Consider the following 19,004-nt stretch of genomic DNA (forward strand, 5'->3'; position numbering starts at 1 on the left):
CTGCCAAACATACACATGTATTTCTCTTCGAATGAATTTCTTCCATGCCTCTGGGTTGTTTTTATCAAATGGTATGAATCCATTAAAACTTCCTAGTTGATTACCATACCAGTCTGCATAACTTGCTCCTTCAAGTCCACTTCCGCCTTACATTAGTCCATGGCCTTCTGGTATCACTGAGGTATCATAACCAAATGGTCACCACTGCAGTCTTCTTAACTTGTTCCTTCAAGTCCACTTCTGCCTTACATTAGCCCATGGTCTTCTGGTATCACTGAGGTATCATAACTAATTGGTCACCACTATCTCCATTTTCTGCTTCTAATATTGTACTCAATTTTGTTTTCTCCAGTTTTCTAACTTTATCACCTTCACTTATTACTTTCAACTCAAATCATTCACTAACATTATTCTGCTTTATGAGCTTTCTTCTGTTCTTTATCTCTATATTCCAAATCAATTATTAATGGGTGTTCACTTTTGTTTTTTCTTTTCTTTTAACATTCTTCACGGTTCCCTTTGTTTTATTCTTATTTTCATCTAGACCAGATTCATCAGAATCAAATTCTAATACGTTTGTTATTTCCATTACTATCAGATTCATTATCACTCCATTTCCAACTCGAAATCAGAATCTTTTTAATATAACCCAGAACTGTCTAAGTGCTGTTCGCCTTTATCATATCTTAAATATTTTTGCTTAGGGCTTTCCTCTTCGTCTTCGGATAAAGCTTCAGCTATTGGTGTCTTTTCTGTTGAAATAAGCAGACAATAGTGACATATATCTCATTGTCGTCTAATTTCCTTTCTCTTGCAAAATTATCTGCATCGGTTTACTCACAGATTCTTCTTTGGAATTTTATATGCTCACCTTATATTGGTCTCTCTATATATTTTCTAAACGGTATATCTTTAATTATTTCTTCACTATTATCCATATTGAAGTTGACTTCCATTGGAGTACCAAATTGATCTGCTTAGATGCGATCTTGTAACTAACGAAACTTATAGGCCTTTTAATCTTTTATATATTACCCTTTAAATTATAACTAAATTATTTTCCACTTTTGCTGGTGTTAATATTAATTTCAATTTGTGTAATAATATCCGCTTTTTCCATTCCAATAAACTGTTTAACTTCATAAAGACTGTCAATTAAATCCACTATACAGTCTTCATTTCATTTTGTATTCCAACCTTTAGCTGAATTTCTCAATCCATACAATGCTCGATTTAATTGTTGGTATCTTGTTTAGTTCGTATACAGAACTAAATTTAATTAATTAATAATGTCATATTTAATCTTTCCGCTTTTCCATTACTTTGTGGTGAATGGGCTATTGCTATATTCTAAATGAATTCCTACAAAATAGCTTTACTCCATGCTGTCTTTCTAATTCATTAATGTATTATGTGAAATTCTCTTCAGCTTCATTTTCTGTCTTAAGGATTTTTGCTCTGGTAAAATGGGACAAATCATCTAGTATTTTCTATCCTTCCTATTATAAAGATCTTCCTCCATCTTCAGATATTGGATTTATTAGCCTATAAATATCTGAATAAATTAACTCTTCGATTGCACTTGTTCTTGTTTCCTTGAAGTAGAAAGGGCTCCCCTGGTAGCTTTAGCTTCTACACTCGTAGAACAAGGTTTATCCTTCTTCTTAAGTCCCAATTGTATTGATATTTATATCAAAATTCTAATATTTGGTAACTAAACTCTGCTAAGTAACTTTGTTCTCCATCCTTACAAATTAAAAATTCTTCTTCATTGGGTTCAATAGCTTTTCATTCTATCTGTAATTCTGTTGGACCCCTTATTTCTAGTTTTTAATACTTTTTTGGTCCTTGCAACTAACGCATGGTTGATTTTCTAAACTCGTCTCCATTACTAATTGCTTCATTGATTACAATGTTTCTTTATCCTACCGATAATTATGTTGGACACAATGTTACTCGTTTACTAGTGTTTCCCTGATCGTTGTAAATTATGCACGTAGTTGATTTTCTAAACTGTTGATTACTTCATTACTAATTACTACATTGATTAGAATGTTTCCTTCTATACTACTGATAATTATGTTGGATCCCATGTTACTAGTTTACTAGTGCTTAATTGATCCTTGAATATTATACACGTGATTGATTTTCTAAACTCTTAATTACTCCATTACTATTTACTACATTGATTACAATGTTTTCTTCCTTCTTACTGATAACTCAAGATCACATTTTTCTAGTTTTCTGGCGTTCCTTCTGATGGTCATTGATCTTTGAGTGCTCTAGTGCTCCGAAATTAATTTCCGTCTGTTGCATACAGCCATCTTGTTACTTCCATCTTCCTTTGTGTATATATAATTATTTATATACTATACCGAACTAAAAACTTCTACACCTAATCTACATTCCCCTGCACTCTCTGTCGTCGCCCTACTACTTCTCATTTACACCGAGAATTCTGGGCCCATAACCTTTTACGAATCACTTATGATTCGGGACGGGACGGAATTAATATATATAAACCATTAATATATATAAACCACTTATGGCCTTGGAACAAAAGAGAAATTTTATTTTGATCCCTGCTAATTTATACCCACTCGATACAAGTCACAGCGCCCTCTATTAACTTTTCTTCCTCCTTTCTATACTGGCTCTTGTATCGAGACAAGTCATATATTTAACGTCATTTAAATAACTTTTGTTATTGTGAAAAAATGGATAAAAAGGAATTTCGCGTGTTGATAAAATATTGCTTTTTGAAGGGAAAAAATACAGTTGAACAAAAACTTGGCTTTATTTCGACTTTCCGGACACTAAACCGAAATAAATGTTTTATATCGTAAAAATATATCTGGTAAAATCATAAAATCGCAATCACGGCATATTGTTTTATGAGCTTTTAAAACTAGATTACCTTATAATATAATTTATAATACCGATTATTTTAATCATTTAACGTCTTTGTGGAAGTATATTTTCGGGCATTGCCTATTCCGATAACCTCCCTTTCTGACCGAAGCATCATCTGGTTGTGCAATACCACCATTCTTATGTAGATCTTCAATATTAACTCTAGACTATTTTCTTCAGTAACTTCAAACATTATATTATTTTTAAAATAAATTTAAACATAAATTAAAGAAAAAATGGCAGCACATTTTTACAAATTAAAACAACTAGAATTTACGTAATTTTTGTATTCCTTTCTAAACATTATTATTACTATTATTACCTTAACTAATTAACTTTATCCTAATATTATCTGTAGGTATTAGCTAAATTTCTACAAATTCAAAATTACTACCATGCTGATCTGATTTTAAAAAACATAAAAGTAAATAACAATATACATATAAAAAAATATTTCTTTATTTAAAATGTACGTAAACCATGAATTTATCTATTTTCATCCATTATTTTCATATTTAACTAGCTGACCCGACAGACTTCGTCCTGTCAAAAAGATTTGTAATGTGGCAGTTTTTGTGCCTACGTATTTTAAAAAATTCTCCTGAACAGAACCATCACCCTGGTGATAGGGCGTTGTGAATAAAAAATAATTAAATAAAACATATATAAGGATTGAAAAGTAAGTAATCGCTTTATTGTTAATCATGTGAATCATAATTATTATTATTATTATTATCATTATATTGCTTTGTGGTATACGATGTTTTTTGTTTGATTACCTGGCGCATAGATAAACAAATCTGATGGTTTTCCAACACGGGAACAGGCAACATACAATTGACCATGTGAGAAACATGGGTTTTCTAGATTAATACCACAAACACTTAATGATTGCCCCTGGGACTTGTTTATAGTCATAGCAAAAGCAAGCCGTCAACATGTCTATAGGAAATTTGCCATTACCAATGTCAATGAGTTGTTTAGAAAATATGTTTCCAGATTGGTCATTTTGCAACTCGACACGCATATTCTTGCTTAAATGAAGTACTTTAACATGTTTCCACAAATTGGAGGACTTTAGACATGCATTGAGTTCATCAGCTGGCGTTGATCGTGGAATCACTGGCAATGTTTGACGAAAATCTCCTGCTAATAAAATCATTGCACCACCAAATCGGTTATTATTGCTACGTAGATCTTTTAAGGTTCTGTCTAAAGCCTCCAAAGATTTTTTATGTGCCATCGTGCATTCATCCCAAACAATCAATTTACATTGCTGCAAAACCTTTGCCATTGCAGAGTTCTTCGAAACGTTGCAGGTTGGAGTTTCATTGCTTTGCATATTTAATGGCAATTTTAGTGCTGAATGGGCTGTTCGACCACCTTCAAGCAAAGTTGCTGCGATTCCCGACGAAGCGAGTGCAAGTGCAATTTTATTTTGTGAGCGAATTGTTGCTAATATTAATGAAATAAAAAAAGTTTTTCCTGTACCACCAGGTGCATCTAAGAAATAAATCCCTCCAGTTTCATCATTTGTTACTTTCATAAGAGTTTCAAATACATACTTCTGTTGTTCATTTAACAGTGGAAGATTTGTTTGAATTTATTCTTTCAAAGCGTTGAGATCATACAGTCTTTCTCGATGCAACTCTTGATTAAAAGCGTCATGCATTGGACGATTGGGCGCGGTCAGGCCTAATTGAATTAATAGTTTGTTTGACATTATCAAGCACATGTCCTCAATTGAAATCAATGCTTCATTGTAAATTTCTTCACTGATTTGTATATTTGGATTTCCCATTCTATTCCGTATTTGATACAAAATATCATCACACATATAATCTTTGTACTTCATCCACAAATCAATTGGGTTTGATGGGAAGCATGTAGATATGATTATAGAAAACAATGTTCGTATTTGATGAGTGTGTGATGATATTACAGCATCATTGAGAGTTTGATCCCAATGAGCGTCATTTTCAAGCAATTGCAAACGTTGACAGGCTTCTCTGTAGGATCCACACAATTCACCATCAACAGTTCGTAACTGTTGGAATGATGTTGGGCCACGTACATTGACTAATAGCAGTCGTAAATAAAAACATTCATCATTGCTTGGATGTACTGAATAAATCCGGCCAATCGCATCGGTGGAATATACATCTGTATATTCTGGAACTGGTTTTCCTTGTTTCCGTCGTATAAATCTCCTTGAGGATTGATTCCAGGTATAATATTTTGGCATTTCAGAATATAGCAATGTTTGTGCGAAATCATCGTTTTGGCATGTCTCAAAAAAACTGGTTAATGTAGTAGATGGTGGCTGAGCAGCTCTTTGTACTGCGTTCTGTGCTGTAAAATACACTCTTTGTCCATTTTCTAAATGCACAGCTAAGTGAACAACAGAAGGGTGTCTCTCATGAATAGGAAAAGAAAATATTCGCCAAACTGCTTCATTACTACTGACATAGCGGCCCATTTGGTATTGGGTAACTTCATCATTAGAATTCTCTGCACCAATTCCAATCACAGCCATATCACTCCCTTTGGTTACATATTTGCAAATGTATTTAATCGATTTCACTGAATGGCAAGATTCAACGTTGATGTGTGCTTTGAATGTCTTTGATAAAATGGGTGAATATGGAACAATCCAACGATTATCTATTTCAATATCTTGTTAATTTAATTTGACAATTGTTGATTTTCCATTGTCTGCTGTCGATCTGCGACGATACAATGGATAACCGTCATTACCAGTAATTGTTTCCGATATTAATGTCCGTGGATATCGTTTTGAACATTTACCATCCATCATACACGGTGAATTTTGATTAAGAGTTCCACAGGGACCATGTATCATGTTTTTGATAACTACCTCATGCAATCCAGGATCTACTTGTACATTAGGGATTTCAGCTGATATCACTGCATCAACTTCATTTGGCCTTATCTTTTCAACCAACCAAATCAAAATGTGTGCATGTGGCAATCCTCGTTTCTGCCACTCCACAGAATACATCCAGCAGCGTGTCTCACCAAACACATTATGTTTTACGATGAAATTCATTAAATATTTCAACTTTTGTCTAAAGACTCTGGCTGTAATATCATGACGATCAATGGATGATTTCCCAGGTAATAACTCCTGCTTAATTTCTATCCATTGCGGATTGCATGTAAATGTGATGAACAAATCTGCTGTACCATAATGACGAACATACGACATGGCATCTTGAGCATATTCGTGCATATGCCGAGGGCTTCCGATGTATGTTGCTGGAAGAATAGTCATCCGACCGACATTCTGTGCATTTCCATCAGTATTAATCGCATCTCGAAGGTGAATATACTCTTCAGATCGGAGTTTGGTTTGATTCAACCTGATGAATGTTAATCTCTCCGTTTCAATTTTAACATACATGTCATCAACATATTTGTGATATAATCGCCGACATTTCAATATGTGATTATCTGCATTTTCCCGAATCATTAGGCGGTATGAATAATAGTTCATTGAACTGACTTTTTTGTTGGTTTCAGAACCTGTAAACAGATTTTGTTTTAATAACATTCAAATATAAAATTAAAATACATAATATAGTGACTGAGATATTATCGCCATAGCTAAACTAATATTTTAGTTACCTGTAATGGGATTTATCATTTTTATTGATAAATCGTAGCCATCTTCACCTTGCCAAAATATAATGGGATATTGCAGTGCATCATATGAGCGGTGTGTTTCCTTTATAGGTTGTAATTGAAAATTCCGACGATGTAAAACAATATCACGGGATTCCAAGTTTTCTCCAACTACAACGATAGCAACTTCATCAATAGTTGGTGCATTAAAACGTCTTGTATGTTGACCTGCAGGTGTTTTATCAGCTCTGATTACAATTTTGTGATTATCGGATGGCATCAGATCCAGGGCAGTTTTAAACAATATAATCAATTGATTGTGTTGATGAAATAAAGTTTGTAATTGTTCTACAATAGACCTTTTTACTAAATTGTTATGTGCACAACGCAGATCAATTTCTTGTGGTGAATTGCCCATAAAATAAATTTGCAGGAATTTGTTGTCGCTATCTGACACTGGTAACAGTGAACCTGCTCTGTGATATATTTGCCCTTGTATCTGTAAATAAAAAAAATATTATGGTGTGGTATAAATTAATGGATTGTCAATGATCAAACTTAAATAATATTTGATCTTAAAAAGTATATATTTAGTTTTAACTAATATCTATCAAATATAAAATATAATAAAAGTGTCACTGAAACTGAATCACCATATAATATGATGACTAAGTGATATATTTCGTAATGATTAAGAAATTGAAGATTAGTAACACATCTTAACTTTGGTGACAGAAAATTTTGTTCGCTAAAATAATTATGAGTAACTGCTATAATACATACCTTGAAAGTTGGCATAAAATTTTCCCGAACTGCATTTGTTGCCCCAAATGAAGTCATTTGAAAGCAATTGTTATATTGTTGAATATGTGTCAAAAAGTGTATAGAATCTGTTCCTATTCCTGAAACCAATGAGTACAATGGTTCTGGTGGTGGATCCAATTGTATCAATTTCACTTTACCATTTGCGCAACACAATCCATTGGCTTCGTTTTTGTATTTTAATGCCTTACAGTGTGAGCAAACCAAGTTCATAGAACCAATAACAACACATTGGTAGTTACTGTAGTCAATTGACACATCGTAACTGAAAGCAGCTGGATTCAAACTTGCGCGATTATTAGTTGAATGTCGCGCTCGCGCTTCACGCGTTTGTGATATCCGAATTCTTTCACGTTCATTTCCGTCGTCACGTTCTTGTGCAGTACGATTAGATCGGTAATTAGCTTGGTTTATAGCATTTCTGGTTCTTCTACCTAAATTGCTTCGTCTTATAGGAGGCATATCAAATATAAATTATTTTTTCACTAATCACGAACTAAACAAACACTAACTAACTAAACACTCTGCACAAAACACGATATACGAATTTGTTTCGTGTATCACTTGACAATTCATCTGTCATCTGTCAAAAGTCATCTGTAACAGACAACTTTTTTTTTTAAATTTGATATGACTTGAACTCAAATCCTTTTAAGCCGTACGAATTGTTTTATTTATTTAAAATTTGAATTAAATTTTAAACAAATAAAAAATTTTAAATAAATAAAACAATTCGTACGGATTAAAAGGATTTGAGTTCAAGTCATATCAAATTTAAAAAAAAAAAGTTGTCTGTTACAGATGACTTTTGACAGATGACAGATGAATTGTCAACTGATACACGAAACAAATTCAAACAAAAAGGGCTATTTTTAGGGTTTTTCCAGCAATAATTCTAATTTTTCTCGCCGTAAAAACCATCCCTGAACTTCAACGAACATTTTAAAAAAAGATTTGGCCAAATTGGTCCAGGCGTTGTTGAGTTATGCGCTTAGGAACATATTTTGCGATTCATTTTTATATATAAGATATATATTTTTTTTGTATATATTTTGAAGTCTCTTTTTACCAACTATGGGTTTATCTGGATTGGGCCTAAAGTTTAATGTGGGCTCCGAACCACGGTCTTCAGCATTAGGCCTACCGACTGGCGAGTGACCAACTTTAGAAATCATCCCAGAAGACATCCGGTCTTACCCATTCTGGTTACTGGCGTGACAGAGATCATTTTCCTTGTCGGATTTTACACTCTTGCCTAGAACATTCACAAATATTAAACAATTACAAACATAAATTTACGACCATGCCCCAGCAGCATTCAAACCCACGGCTATCGCAACAGTAGGAGGACCGTCCCATCGCCTTTATCACTGCGCCACCAAGCCGACATTTCATATATATTGTTAAGTTAGGTTATGTTTTTTTTTTTTCAACATAACACATTTATAATGATGTTTTAACAAATTCGTTTTTGCTATCTGTTACTTTAGATATACTTAGTACACTATAAATTTACAAATTAATTTATTACTATTATTTTCTTTCATCTGCATCAATACGAGTGCGGTATAAATATGAGTCTGTATTTCCCATATTAAAAATAAATTTGACTACATAAGGTAAATTTAAGAGCAGCAGTTTTACACTGTACAGGTTAGTCTGATTTGGTTCGCTTCAATTTCTGGTTTCCGGTGCGGTGTTCAGTAGCTGTATTGCTTCTACGTTGCTGTGATTTAGTAACCTTCTTTCATGTTTTAAGGTGAAATCTTGACCGAGGTATTTCGCGGATACTGTTTGAAAAATTGAGCATCCCCAATGATGTAACTGGGTTGTTTTCATTGTTATTGCTTTTTGTTTTTAGTATATAAGCAGTGTACATACAGTTCTTATCGTAAGGCATCTATACCAAATACCAAACCAAGTAATAAAACTAAAAAATTAATTTTGAACATGCCAAGAAAACCTTTTCATATACCATATGTCAAGTGTTGGTCACATTGTTAGTTTATTTTATTTTTGGCATATTTTTGAACATAATAACACAATTACAATTTTTGAACTAAATGATATAATGATTAAAAGTCTAAAGGTATTATATAAGGGAGCAGCTCACATTGCAGAGGTGGAAAACTAATCAATTATATTCGAATTACATCTTCCATCAGTACTAATTGAGATAAATAATATTTCGCAGCGAAAAGTAATAGATAAATTTAACGTATAATATTACTAAATATGTAGTTATATAAATATTAGGAATATAGAACTTTTAAAATAAAACTATAAATATTATATTTTTTATTGCACCATTATTACTTCATTGTAACAAAACCATAGATAAATAAAACAAATTTAAATAACCGTCTCAAATAATCGCTAGATATATTTTAATTTAAACAATTAAGTTGCCAGTTAACAGGATTTTCATGTTCATCATGTTTTCACAAAGGCTATATTAATTTGTAGTTTAAAATTAATTTTATTTATTAATGCATTAAACAAAAATTAGCTCTTATATATTGATTGATTTGAATTTGATTGATTTAATTTTGCTCAAAAGCCAATTTAATATATTCTACATACAAATACGTGCATTAAAATAGATAGTATCAATGATTAAATAAGGTGATGTTTAGTTATAAACAATGTTCTTAGTATATACTAACGTATCCGAAGAACCGCTTACTTAGAAATGTATAATTCTAACAGCACACCGATTTTTGGGTAATGGGGATTTTGGCAATGTACTTACCAAACTGCATTAAAATTCTTGGTATAAACATATATATAATTAACTATGATTATATTAAAGAAAGCCTGAATACATTTTATATCTCTTATAGCGACTCCTCTTACATAGCATCAACTGAAAAAAACCCAATTCAACTAACACATGTTTTTAAACATATGTCAATTTATATACCAATATATACTATTTAAAAGTTTCATCAATATATAGCTTCTTTCAAAATTCTATAAATCTTTTCACGTTAATTCCTATATATTTTTGAAAAAAAAATGATTTAGAGCTATGACAGACGGATGTTCGACAATAATGTGTAAAAAGATCGAGGTCTAAACCCGGACAAGCTTTACAAATAGTTTCAGGAACTGCATTGACATCAAGGAAAGTAATTAAAGGTTCGATTGGAACGAGAGCAAACCATTAATTGAACTACATTATTAACAACTAATGTGATCGACACAAACAATTTAAAAATAGGCTAGAATTGATCAATAAAAAAGGTGTTGTCTTCCACCAAAAGTAGAAAGTCAACACTGACAGGATTCAGTTCTCAGAATTGACAAGTTTATACGAATAAAGCTTCTCCCAAAAATATTTTAAAAAAAATTAAATTGCCTTTTCCACAATCTATTAATAATTACTGAAAGCAGATTTGTTTTTGGGAACAGTGAGTCGATAATAAACTTAAATGTCAATGACGAAAAATTTTTCACTTTTTCTATACGATAAATTCCAATGAACAACGGTGAACATATATGAACCATATGATTTCTCATTGAACTCTTTGACTAAATTCTAAACAGCGCATATCCTCACGTTCTTATAAATTATTACCCATATATTATTTTATCAATGTTCTCTCCCATTAAATAACTTTTGGTGGGTAACACTATAATCAACACATGCCGGAGAATCAGCTAACATGGCACACTCAATAAGGGACTGATTCAGAGGTATTCGCGAAATCTAAAACATGAGGGAGTCAAACCTGTCAAATAGATTTCAAGCCCTAGAACAACTGAGTAATACAGATATTGACCATAATAAAATTTGGACTTCTACACAATACAATGCTTAAAGCGAAACTGAGCTAAACGTCATAAACAAAATAGTAGCGGGACTTTTGCCCCGCTATATACATCAGTGTATATTTCCCACATTAAAATAAAATTAAACTACTTAAGCTGAAGCTAAGAGTACAGTTTGTACTAACAGAGTACAAGCTTATATGGTTTAATTCGCTTCAATCTTCTGATTTTCTGAGTGTTGTCCACGTTGTATTGCTTTTACATTGCTATTTAGTTATATACCTTATTTCGTTTTTTAAGCAAAATCTTGAACAAATTCGAATTGTAAAATAATAAACATCGTTGGTTACGTACCGATAAGCACTGGTGATTAATCGTAGAACTTTGTTTTAGCAGCATGTGATTACTAACTGGTTTAATGTTTTACCACAACCCCATATTTGCACTTCATAGGTCTAAATTGACTTTATCTCTTTGACTTATTTCTTACTCTTCTCTTTTGGTCAAGTTGAAAGTATCTTTTGACTAAGCAGTATATTTTATTGATTTTGAGTCTGATCTGATCTGGTTTTAGTCTATCATAATGTTTTCAATTTAACCTAACATCAAGATGGATGCCAAGGTAATTAACTGATTCTGCTTCAGGAATCGGGCATCCGTCAAGTGCTATAATTAGATATTTCACCACAACCACAATTTCGCTATTCTTATTCACAACAACGCAAAATTAATATGAACAAATTTAGAGCTATTAAGCTGTTTTACTAGTCCCTATTCATTCTGTAGATCTTTTTGATCATCACTTACGTACTTTTTCTACAGTATTAGGCAGATGATTGTTTTGTTGTTTGCTTTTGATGATTGGGTGGAATTGATTTTTCAACAACCCTAACAACAATTCAACAACAACCATCTCTGTGAGCTTGAACTCGAAATACAAACTGGAAATATGTTATTTTTATAAATGGTTTAATACGTTTTAACAGCAGTTTCTCAAATAATGTTGGTATCGTTGGTAGCAGCGATATAGGCCTGTAAGATAAAACCTGTAACTTATTCTACCGGCTAGTCAGTGTTTTAAAACATAAATATTTGAGTTACCTTGAAATATTCCAGACCATGATTTAATCTCAAACAGGCATTAATCATGCATGTCAACAAGATTATTGCTTTTCGCGGAAGCCCTTTTAATAACCCAGGTGAAATATCATTTATTCCAGGAACCTTTTTGGAAATGAGGTATATTCATACATATTACGTTCATTTTCATAGGTCATTAAAATTCTAAAATCAAAATTAAGTACAAACTTTTAATTAGCATTGGGAACTACAGACTGAAAACAGTCGAAACAGTCGATAGTCAAAAAACTAGCGACTGAAAATAGTAATTACTATTTTGTTTGCATATTATTTTATATTTGAATTAGTAATTACTTATGTATTTGGGTTATTAGTATTTGAGTAATTTAGTAATTACTTTTATATTTGAATGTTCTGTGAATCTGTAAAAAGGAATGGAATAATACCCCACAAATGTTTTACCGTATTTTAATATATTAATTTGTATTTTCAAATAATATACTATAATAAACTACTATAATAAACACTATAATAAATATAGACAATACAACAATTAAACAAAACCTAAAAATTAAAGATGTACAATAACCATAAATACTAAATAAAAATTAAATATATACCTAATCATAGAAAAAAAAACTAATTTATGACATAATTAAAAATGATAGCACAATAACTGTTACAGCTTTTTTAAATAAAGTAAATGCTTTATTTATTATTGAACGGAAATATTTTTTAACAAAAATAGAGAGAGTAATCCAAATATTACCTATTATTGCCATAAAAACAGTCAAAAGTATTTTACTATTTATCATTCACAATTTTAATATTTTTACCCTATTACATTAACAATCTTGAAAAATATCGTTCCAAAATGCTGCTATATTAATATACAATATATTGTTATTTACAAGCAAACTATCAAAAAAACCATAAACTATATATATTACATATGAATCTATGTAAGCAAAAATTGGGTACATTTTTGTCAAGGTCGCGGCTAGAACGACTGAGCCAGAACGTTAAAAATCAGTCGAATGAAACTAGTAGAACTAAAAGTACACGACTGAAAACAGTCGACTGAAACAGTCACTAGTAAAAAGTAGTAAAAACCATCGAGCCAAAAATAGCGACTGAATCAGTCGATAATAAAAAGTAGTCAATTACTAAACCAGTCGATAGTCGATTTCAGTTGACAGTTCCCAACGCTACTTTTAATTAATTCCATTTTTCTTTCAACCATTATCGATATTCAAAGTCATTTTATTAGCATTCCTAAATGTCTAAAATTCATAAATGTCTAATTATGAAACTTAATGTGTTACACGACTATGATCTGTAATTTTTATACACATTTCTACTACTACGAAAGATGTATAAAAAATTACGATTTTCTTCTAAAGGCCATGAATTATGGAAATTTGATTTGCATTGATTCTTATTGACGTTCTTCGTGATCAATTTCTTTTGAAAGTCTTAATATTTTTGATGAATGTGTATATTATAATTATGTATATGTTTTATGATAACGTGCTTATTAAATTTGTTTGTTTTAGGCTTTGGGAAACCATGAATTCGATTTGACGCCACAAAACCTAGCCAAGTTCGTCAATGCAGTAAACGCCCCCTTTGTAGCAGCTAATTTGGACATGACCAACGAGACAGTACTCAGTAAAGTACAGAAATCCGTTGTCCTTCAAATTCAAGGTTATCAAGTGGGTGTTGTGGGATACTTGACGCCGGAAACAGTCAAGATCTCTTTGGTGGGGAATGTGAAATTTCAGGATGAAGTAGAAGCAATTCGGAAAGAGGCTCAAAAGTTAACAGACGAAGGTGTTGACATCATCATAGCTCTCGGTCACTCCGGTTATGAAATGGATAAGCGGATAGCCAAAGAGGTAGCTGAAGTAGACATTGTTGTAGGAGGACATACGAATACATTTCTGTGGAATGGAGAACAACCCGATGCGGAAGCCATAGAAGGGCCATATCCTAAAATTATGACTCAAGCATCTGGTAAAAAGGTACCGGTGGTGCAGGCTTATGCTTACACCAAGTATCTGGGGGTGCTAAACGTTACATTTGATACTACTGGAAAATTAGTAGAACTCTCTGGACAACCTCTATTTTTGGATAGCAGTGTTAATCAACAACCTGATGTGTTAGAGCTTTTAGAGGTTTACCGACCGGCAATCGATGAACTCAATAACGAGAAAGTCGGTGTGTCTAAAGTTACATTAGACGGAAGCTCTTCGGTGTGTCGTCAACAAGAATGTAACCTCGGTAATCTAGCCGCCGATATCCACGTATCTTACGTAGCATCTGTGTCTACAGACAGATGGACCAACGCCCCTATAGGAATATATAATGGTGGAGGAATTAGAAATACCATCATTCCAGACGAAAATAGTAATGAAGTAACTCGGGGAGATCTTCTGGGATCATTTCCTTTCGGAAATCAGGTTATTGTAATTACATTAAATGGCTCCGATCTACTGTATGCTTTAGAGCAAATGGTACGATCCCAAGGAGAAACTTCAGGTGGAGAATTCCCTCAAGTATCCGGTCTACGATTAGTGCTCGATATGTCCGAACCTCCTTATTCTCGAGTAAAAGAAGTTAGAGTGAGATGTGGCTTATGTGATATTCCTAGCTATGACTTACTCGATGTCAAAAAGAATTACACTTTAGTAACGTCAAGTTTTCTTTCGGAAGGTGGTGATGGAATTACTACGTTCAAAGAAAAAGCAATGAATAAAAAAGTTCAAGATCTAGGCGATCTAGATATGATAGTGTGGTATTTTAATAACTACAGCCCACTATACCCAGAAATTCAAGACAGAATTGTATTTGTCAATAAAGGGAGCAAAAGTGCTGGTGTTAAAAGTAAAGACAGTTTTACAACTGTGATAATAGGTTTAATAATATCCCAACTTTTATGGAGATTGGGTACATAGTAAGTAGTAAACTCCTACTAATATTGTATAAAGTAATAAATAAAATTGTTTATTTTTTATCGTAGTTTTATTAAATATAATTCTCGCTGATATAAACATTCAAAATATATAATGAAACATATGTTACTTAAATAAATGATGCGTTGGTGAAACAGTAATTTATTTTTTTCAATTCTTCCAAACGGTATTTATTTATTCGTATAAAATTTGTATACTTTTAATTGATGACCATCTTCTGTTAAAACTACGATTCGTTCACCATAGAATTTTTGAGATTTTTCAACGAAAGTTGAACATATTTACGGTTTCAAGTATTAAAAAGTTTTAATACGCCTATTTTGAAGGAAACTTTAAACTATTGAGAGTCTTGCAAATAACGGAACAAGTAGTAATCGATTAAATATAACAGGTCAATTGAAAAGTCCCCGGTCCAGGAGTAAAACACATTTTTTGGAAAAATTAGTTTTTTTATTCAACATAATTCCCTTCAAGGGAGATACACTGATTATAGCGACCTTCCAACTGTTAGATACCAAATTTATATATGTATTTTTTGAGGCTTAGGACTAACTAAAAAACATATGGATTTAATTCTAGTAGCGCGATCTATGGTCAGGTCTGGGACTTTTCGATTGAGCTGTTATTGTACAGTGGATGCATCAAAATTTTCAAAACCAGCAATCTCAACTTCTGCCGAATCATTAAATATGTGTATGATCTAGCTTTCTCGCAATACAAGATAATGTATTAATGGTTTTTGCTCAACTAATTATGAACTGTTAAAGTATAGTCTTTCTTCTTTAGTTAAAAGAAGGTTTCTGTGTTAAGTACAATAATGAAATGTCACTAGTTTCTAGGGACTTTGAGTTATGTAGTTGTTAGACATTTCTATCTATATATCGTTCTATATAAGGATTTTTTTGATAAAATCTTTATTAGATATGCTTAGTACAATCTTAATTTTAAATTAATGTATTACTATATTTTATTTGTATTTGGAGTAATTCACAAGCAAGACGTATGCGAGATAAATACACCAATATTTCACCAATTAAAATAAACTTAAACTATAGTTTACACTAAATATAAGTTCGTATGGATTGGTTCGCTTCAATCTTCTGATCTCCTGCGCATTGTCCAATAGTTGTAATGCTTCCACGTTAGTATGACCTTCTTTCGTGTTTTAAGGCGAAATCTTGCATAACTTCATAAATCCATTTGATTTCCAGGTCATCGTGCGGTTCTTCGTTGGTTACGTAGCGATAGGCATTGATAATTAATCTAAAATTCTGTTTTGACGACGTTGGATGACTAGTTGATTTTAATTTTTAGTGCAACCCCATATTTGCACCCCATAGGCCCAAATTCCCTTTATGATGATAAATCAATCTCTTTGATTTTAGATCAAGTTGAGAGTATCTTCCGACTAACCAGTATAGTTGTTTTATCATATTTCCAATTTAATCTACCTTGTTTAGTTGCTTTCCATAGCGAACAATCTTTGTCTGCTTCTGGGCTTAATTCACTTACATATTTTTAAAAGCAATTCTGTTTATATTCTTTGATCTTTTGATTCGCCTGAATACCAATTCTATTAAAAGTAGTTTTGTCTGCAGCATTTCTGGTTCTGTGCAATACTCTCCTGGCTTTTCATCTTTCTTTTATCATTTCTCTAATTTCGAGGGGGTAAATTACTTCATATTCTGATATCTCTCTTGTTATTAGGGTAGCATATTTTGCATGTCTCGAATTTGTTCAATTATATTTTTGGTTTGTTGCTCAAGGTCATCTATACTTTTGAGTTTTTATTCCTGCAGTATTAATCGGAATTTATCCCAGTCAGTATATTTGTTGGTAAAATTAGGCTTTTATGGTTTTCTTAGGATTGTCGCGCCCAGTTTTAACAATACTGGAGTGTGATCAAATGTTAGACCGCACAAGCTTTCTGTACTAATTTGATTTAATGAGATGCTTTTTGAAATGTAGAAATCAAGCAGGTCTGGGACTTTATTTCTGTCTATGGGCCAGTAAGCGTCCTGAATGATAATTACAATTTGTAAGGTTAATGGCTTTGAGTAACTCATTTCCTTTTCCAGGTGTTATTATTCGTGAACCCCAAGCTGTATGTTTAACATTAAAGTCCCCACGACTAATAAACCTTTGTTTTGAAAATATATCTTTATATTATTGTTGTGTCATTTTATGCCTTAGTGGACAGTATGTTGCGCCAATATTTATTTCAGCCCCGTTTTTTTCGATACTAACCATCGTAGCTTATATTTCTTTATTTTTAATCTCTTCTTGTTCGAAATATTCTACATTTTGTTTAATTATTAAAATTTAAATTTTAAAATGTATTAATTAATTCGCTGGGGTGTAGTGGCTAGTAAGCATCAAAACCCCGTATTTTAAGGTGATTTTTTTTTAGAAAAATGTGTTTCCGATATGAGAGCTATATCTATATTATTTGTTTTCAAGAATAATTCTAGTTCCCAGACTCTTTGATTTAATCAAATATGAACAAAATAAATCTAAAATACAAATTTTCAAAGCTTAATAACTTGTTTAAGTAAACTAATGACCATACTTTTATAACCAGAATATAATTATATACAGACTTCAATGAATAACGATTACTATATATTTGCAACTTTAAGCCTTCTATTAGTAAAAACGAGATTAATTTTCAACCACCCTTATATCAAAATATAACTTCATTTATACATGATTTATAGCATTTTCTGTTCTAATTCTGTCGTTCCAGTTATTAATATTAAAATATTATCTCCTTTTCTGAGGAAATACAAATAAGTTAGTCACTGATTAAACCAGATGCGTAGTAATTTGCACAAATGGTTCTTTTGATTTTTTTATACAGGATAAAGCCTTTATAACTAATTACCAGCAACATCCATAAAAATAAAATAATGAACAAATAAGCATAGATATCATTATCAACCCATAGGCGGCGGTATGGGAGAGCATTTACCTATCAATAAATAAGCTATTGCTGGCAAACGTAGGCGTATAGGCATCAGATAGTATTAACAACAATTATTGGTAAAAATGCGACAACTGTTAAATAACCTAACCTAACTGTTTTGACAATCCTCGACGTAAACTAAGTAAGTTAATCATAAAATGTTCAAAATGGTATATTCTAGTTTGATTACTTTTGTTATTTTATTTGATAAAATATTGTGGAAGAGCCATCCATATCGACACCAAAGCAGAATATTCATGGGTATAAAGCGTTGCTTGTGTGATATGATAGGATTAGCACCGTGTAATCTATTACGAGCTCCTAAAATCGAATAAAACTATTACTGCAGATATCTACCTACTTCAGTTGAATAAATGGAATATTTGTACAAAACATGTTCCAAAAAGATAAGCAATAGCGAGTAACAAACACAAAATCACCTTTTTGCATGATAACATGTTTGCAAGAGTTGTGAAGGATAATGTTGCAGCTCGAATGGGAAGTTCTTCAGCAGGCAGCGTCAGCTTCAACACTCACCAGATATTGTGCTTTCTAATTACTACTCATTCAGATAAATGCTGGCATACGGTTTCGAGATGCTAAAAACTGTCAAAAAGGAGTAGATAATTAGATACTTATCTAACCAAAATCGCTTGTTCGACACAGTATAGCTATGCTCACAGAAAGATTGGCAAAATCACGATGATGGATCGTCATATTTTAAACAAATTACTTCTGATTTCTAGTCAGACCGTAGCAGTGCTAAGGTATCAGAGTATAAAGTATAACTCATGAATTGGCAAAATAACCATTGTAATAATTTCCTTCTT

General features: G+C 32.1%; 3 protein-coding genes across 4 annotated transcripts in view; 2 read left to right on the forward strand and 1 right to left on the reverse strand.

Moving 5' to 3' along the window:
- LOC143193341 (protein 5NUC) overlaps window positions 1-15,248 on the forward strand; it is a 78,461-nt gene extending 63,213 nt beyond the window's left edge. Inside the window, exon 4 of the mRNA XM_076399533.1 lies at window positions 13,791-15,248. Coding sequence (XP_076255648.1) covers window positions 13,791-15,191 — 1,401 coding nt within the window. The 3' untranslated portion in view covers window positions 15,192-15,248. The remainder of the gene's footprint in view (window positions 1-13,790) is intronic.
- Window positions 1-19,004, forward strand: part of RpL38 (ribosomal protein L38) — a 62,347-nt gene that overhangs the window by 10,781 nt on the left and 32,562 nt on the right. The gene's annotated exons all lie outside the window — the stretch shown is intronic.
- Window positions 3,586-7,977, reverse strand: LOC143193277 (uncharacterized). Its single transcript, XM_076399416.1, has 3 exons — window positions 7,342-7,977; window positions 6,562-7,057; window positions 3,586-6,459 (listed from the first exon to the last, which is right to left on the reverse strand). The coding sequence occupies exons 1-3, from the start codon at window positions 7,840-7,842 to the stop codon at window positions 5,594-5,596; spliced, it is 1,863 nt and encodes a 620-aa protein (XP_076255531.1). The 5' UTR covers window positions 7,843-7,977; the 3' UTR covers window positions 3,586-5,593.

The sequence above is a fragment of the Rhynchophorus ferrugineus genome, unplaced genomic scaffold (genome assembly GCF_030347505.1).
Source record: "Rhynchophorus ferrugineus isolate W39M unplaced genomic scaffold, kcgeb_rfMv2 rfM1, whole genome shotgun sequence".
Lineage (NCBI taxonomy): Eukaryota > Metazoa > Arthropoda > Insecta > Coleoptera > Curculionidae > Rhynchophorus > Rhynchophorus ferrugineus.

Coding starts and splice junctions, on each gene's coding strand:
- LOC143193277 (XM_076399416.1), bottom strand. CDS start 7,842: ATGCCTCCTATAAGACGAAGCAATTTAGGTAGAAGAACCAGAAATGCT. Junction 7,058..7,341: donor ATTTTATGCCAACTTTCAAG/GTATGTATTATA, acceptor TTTTATTTACAG/ATACAAGGGCAAATATATCA. Junction 6,460..6,561: donor AATGATAAATCCCATTACAG/GTAACTAAAATA, acceptor ATCTGTTTACAG/GTTCTGAAACCAACAAAAAA.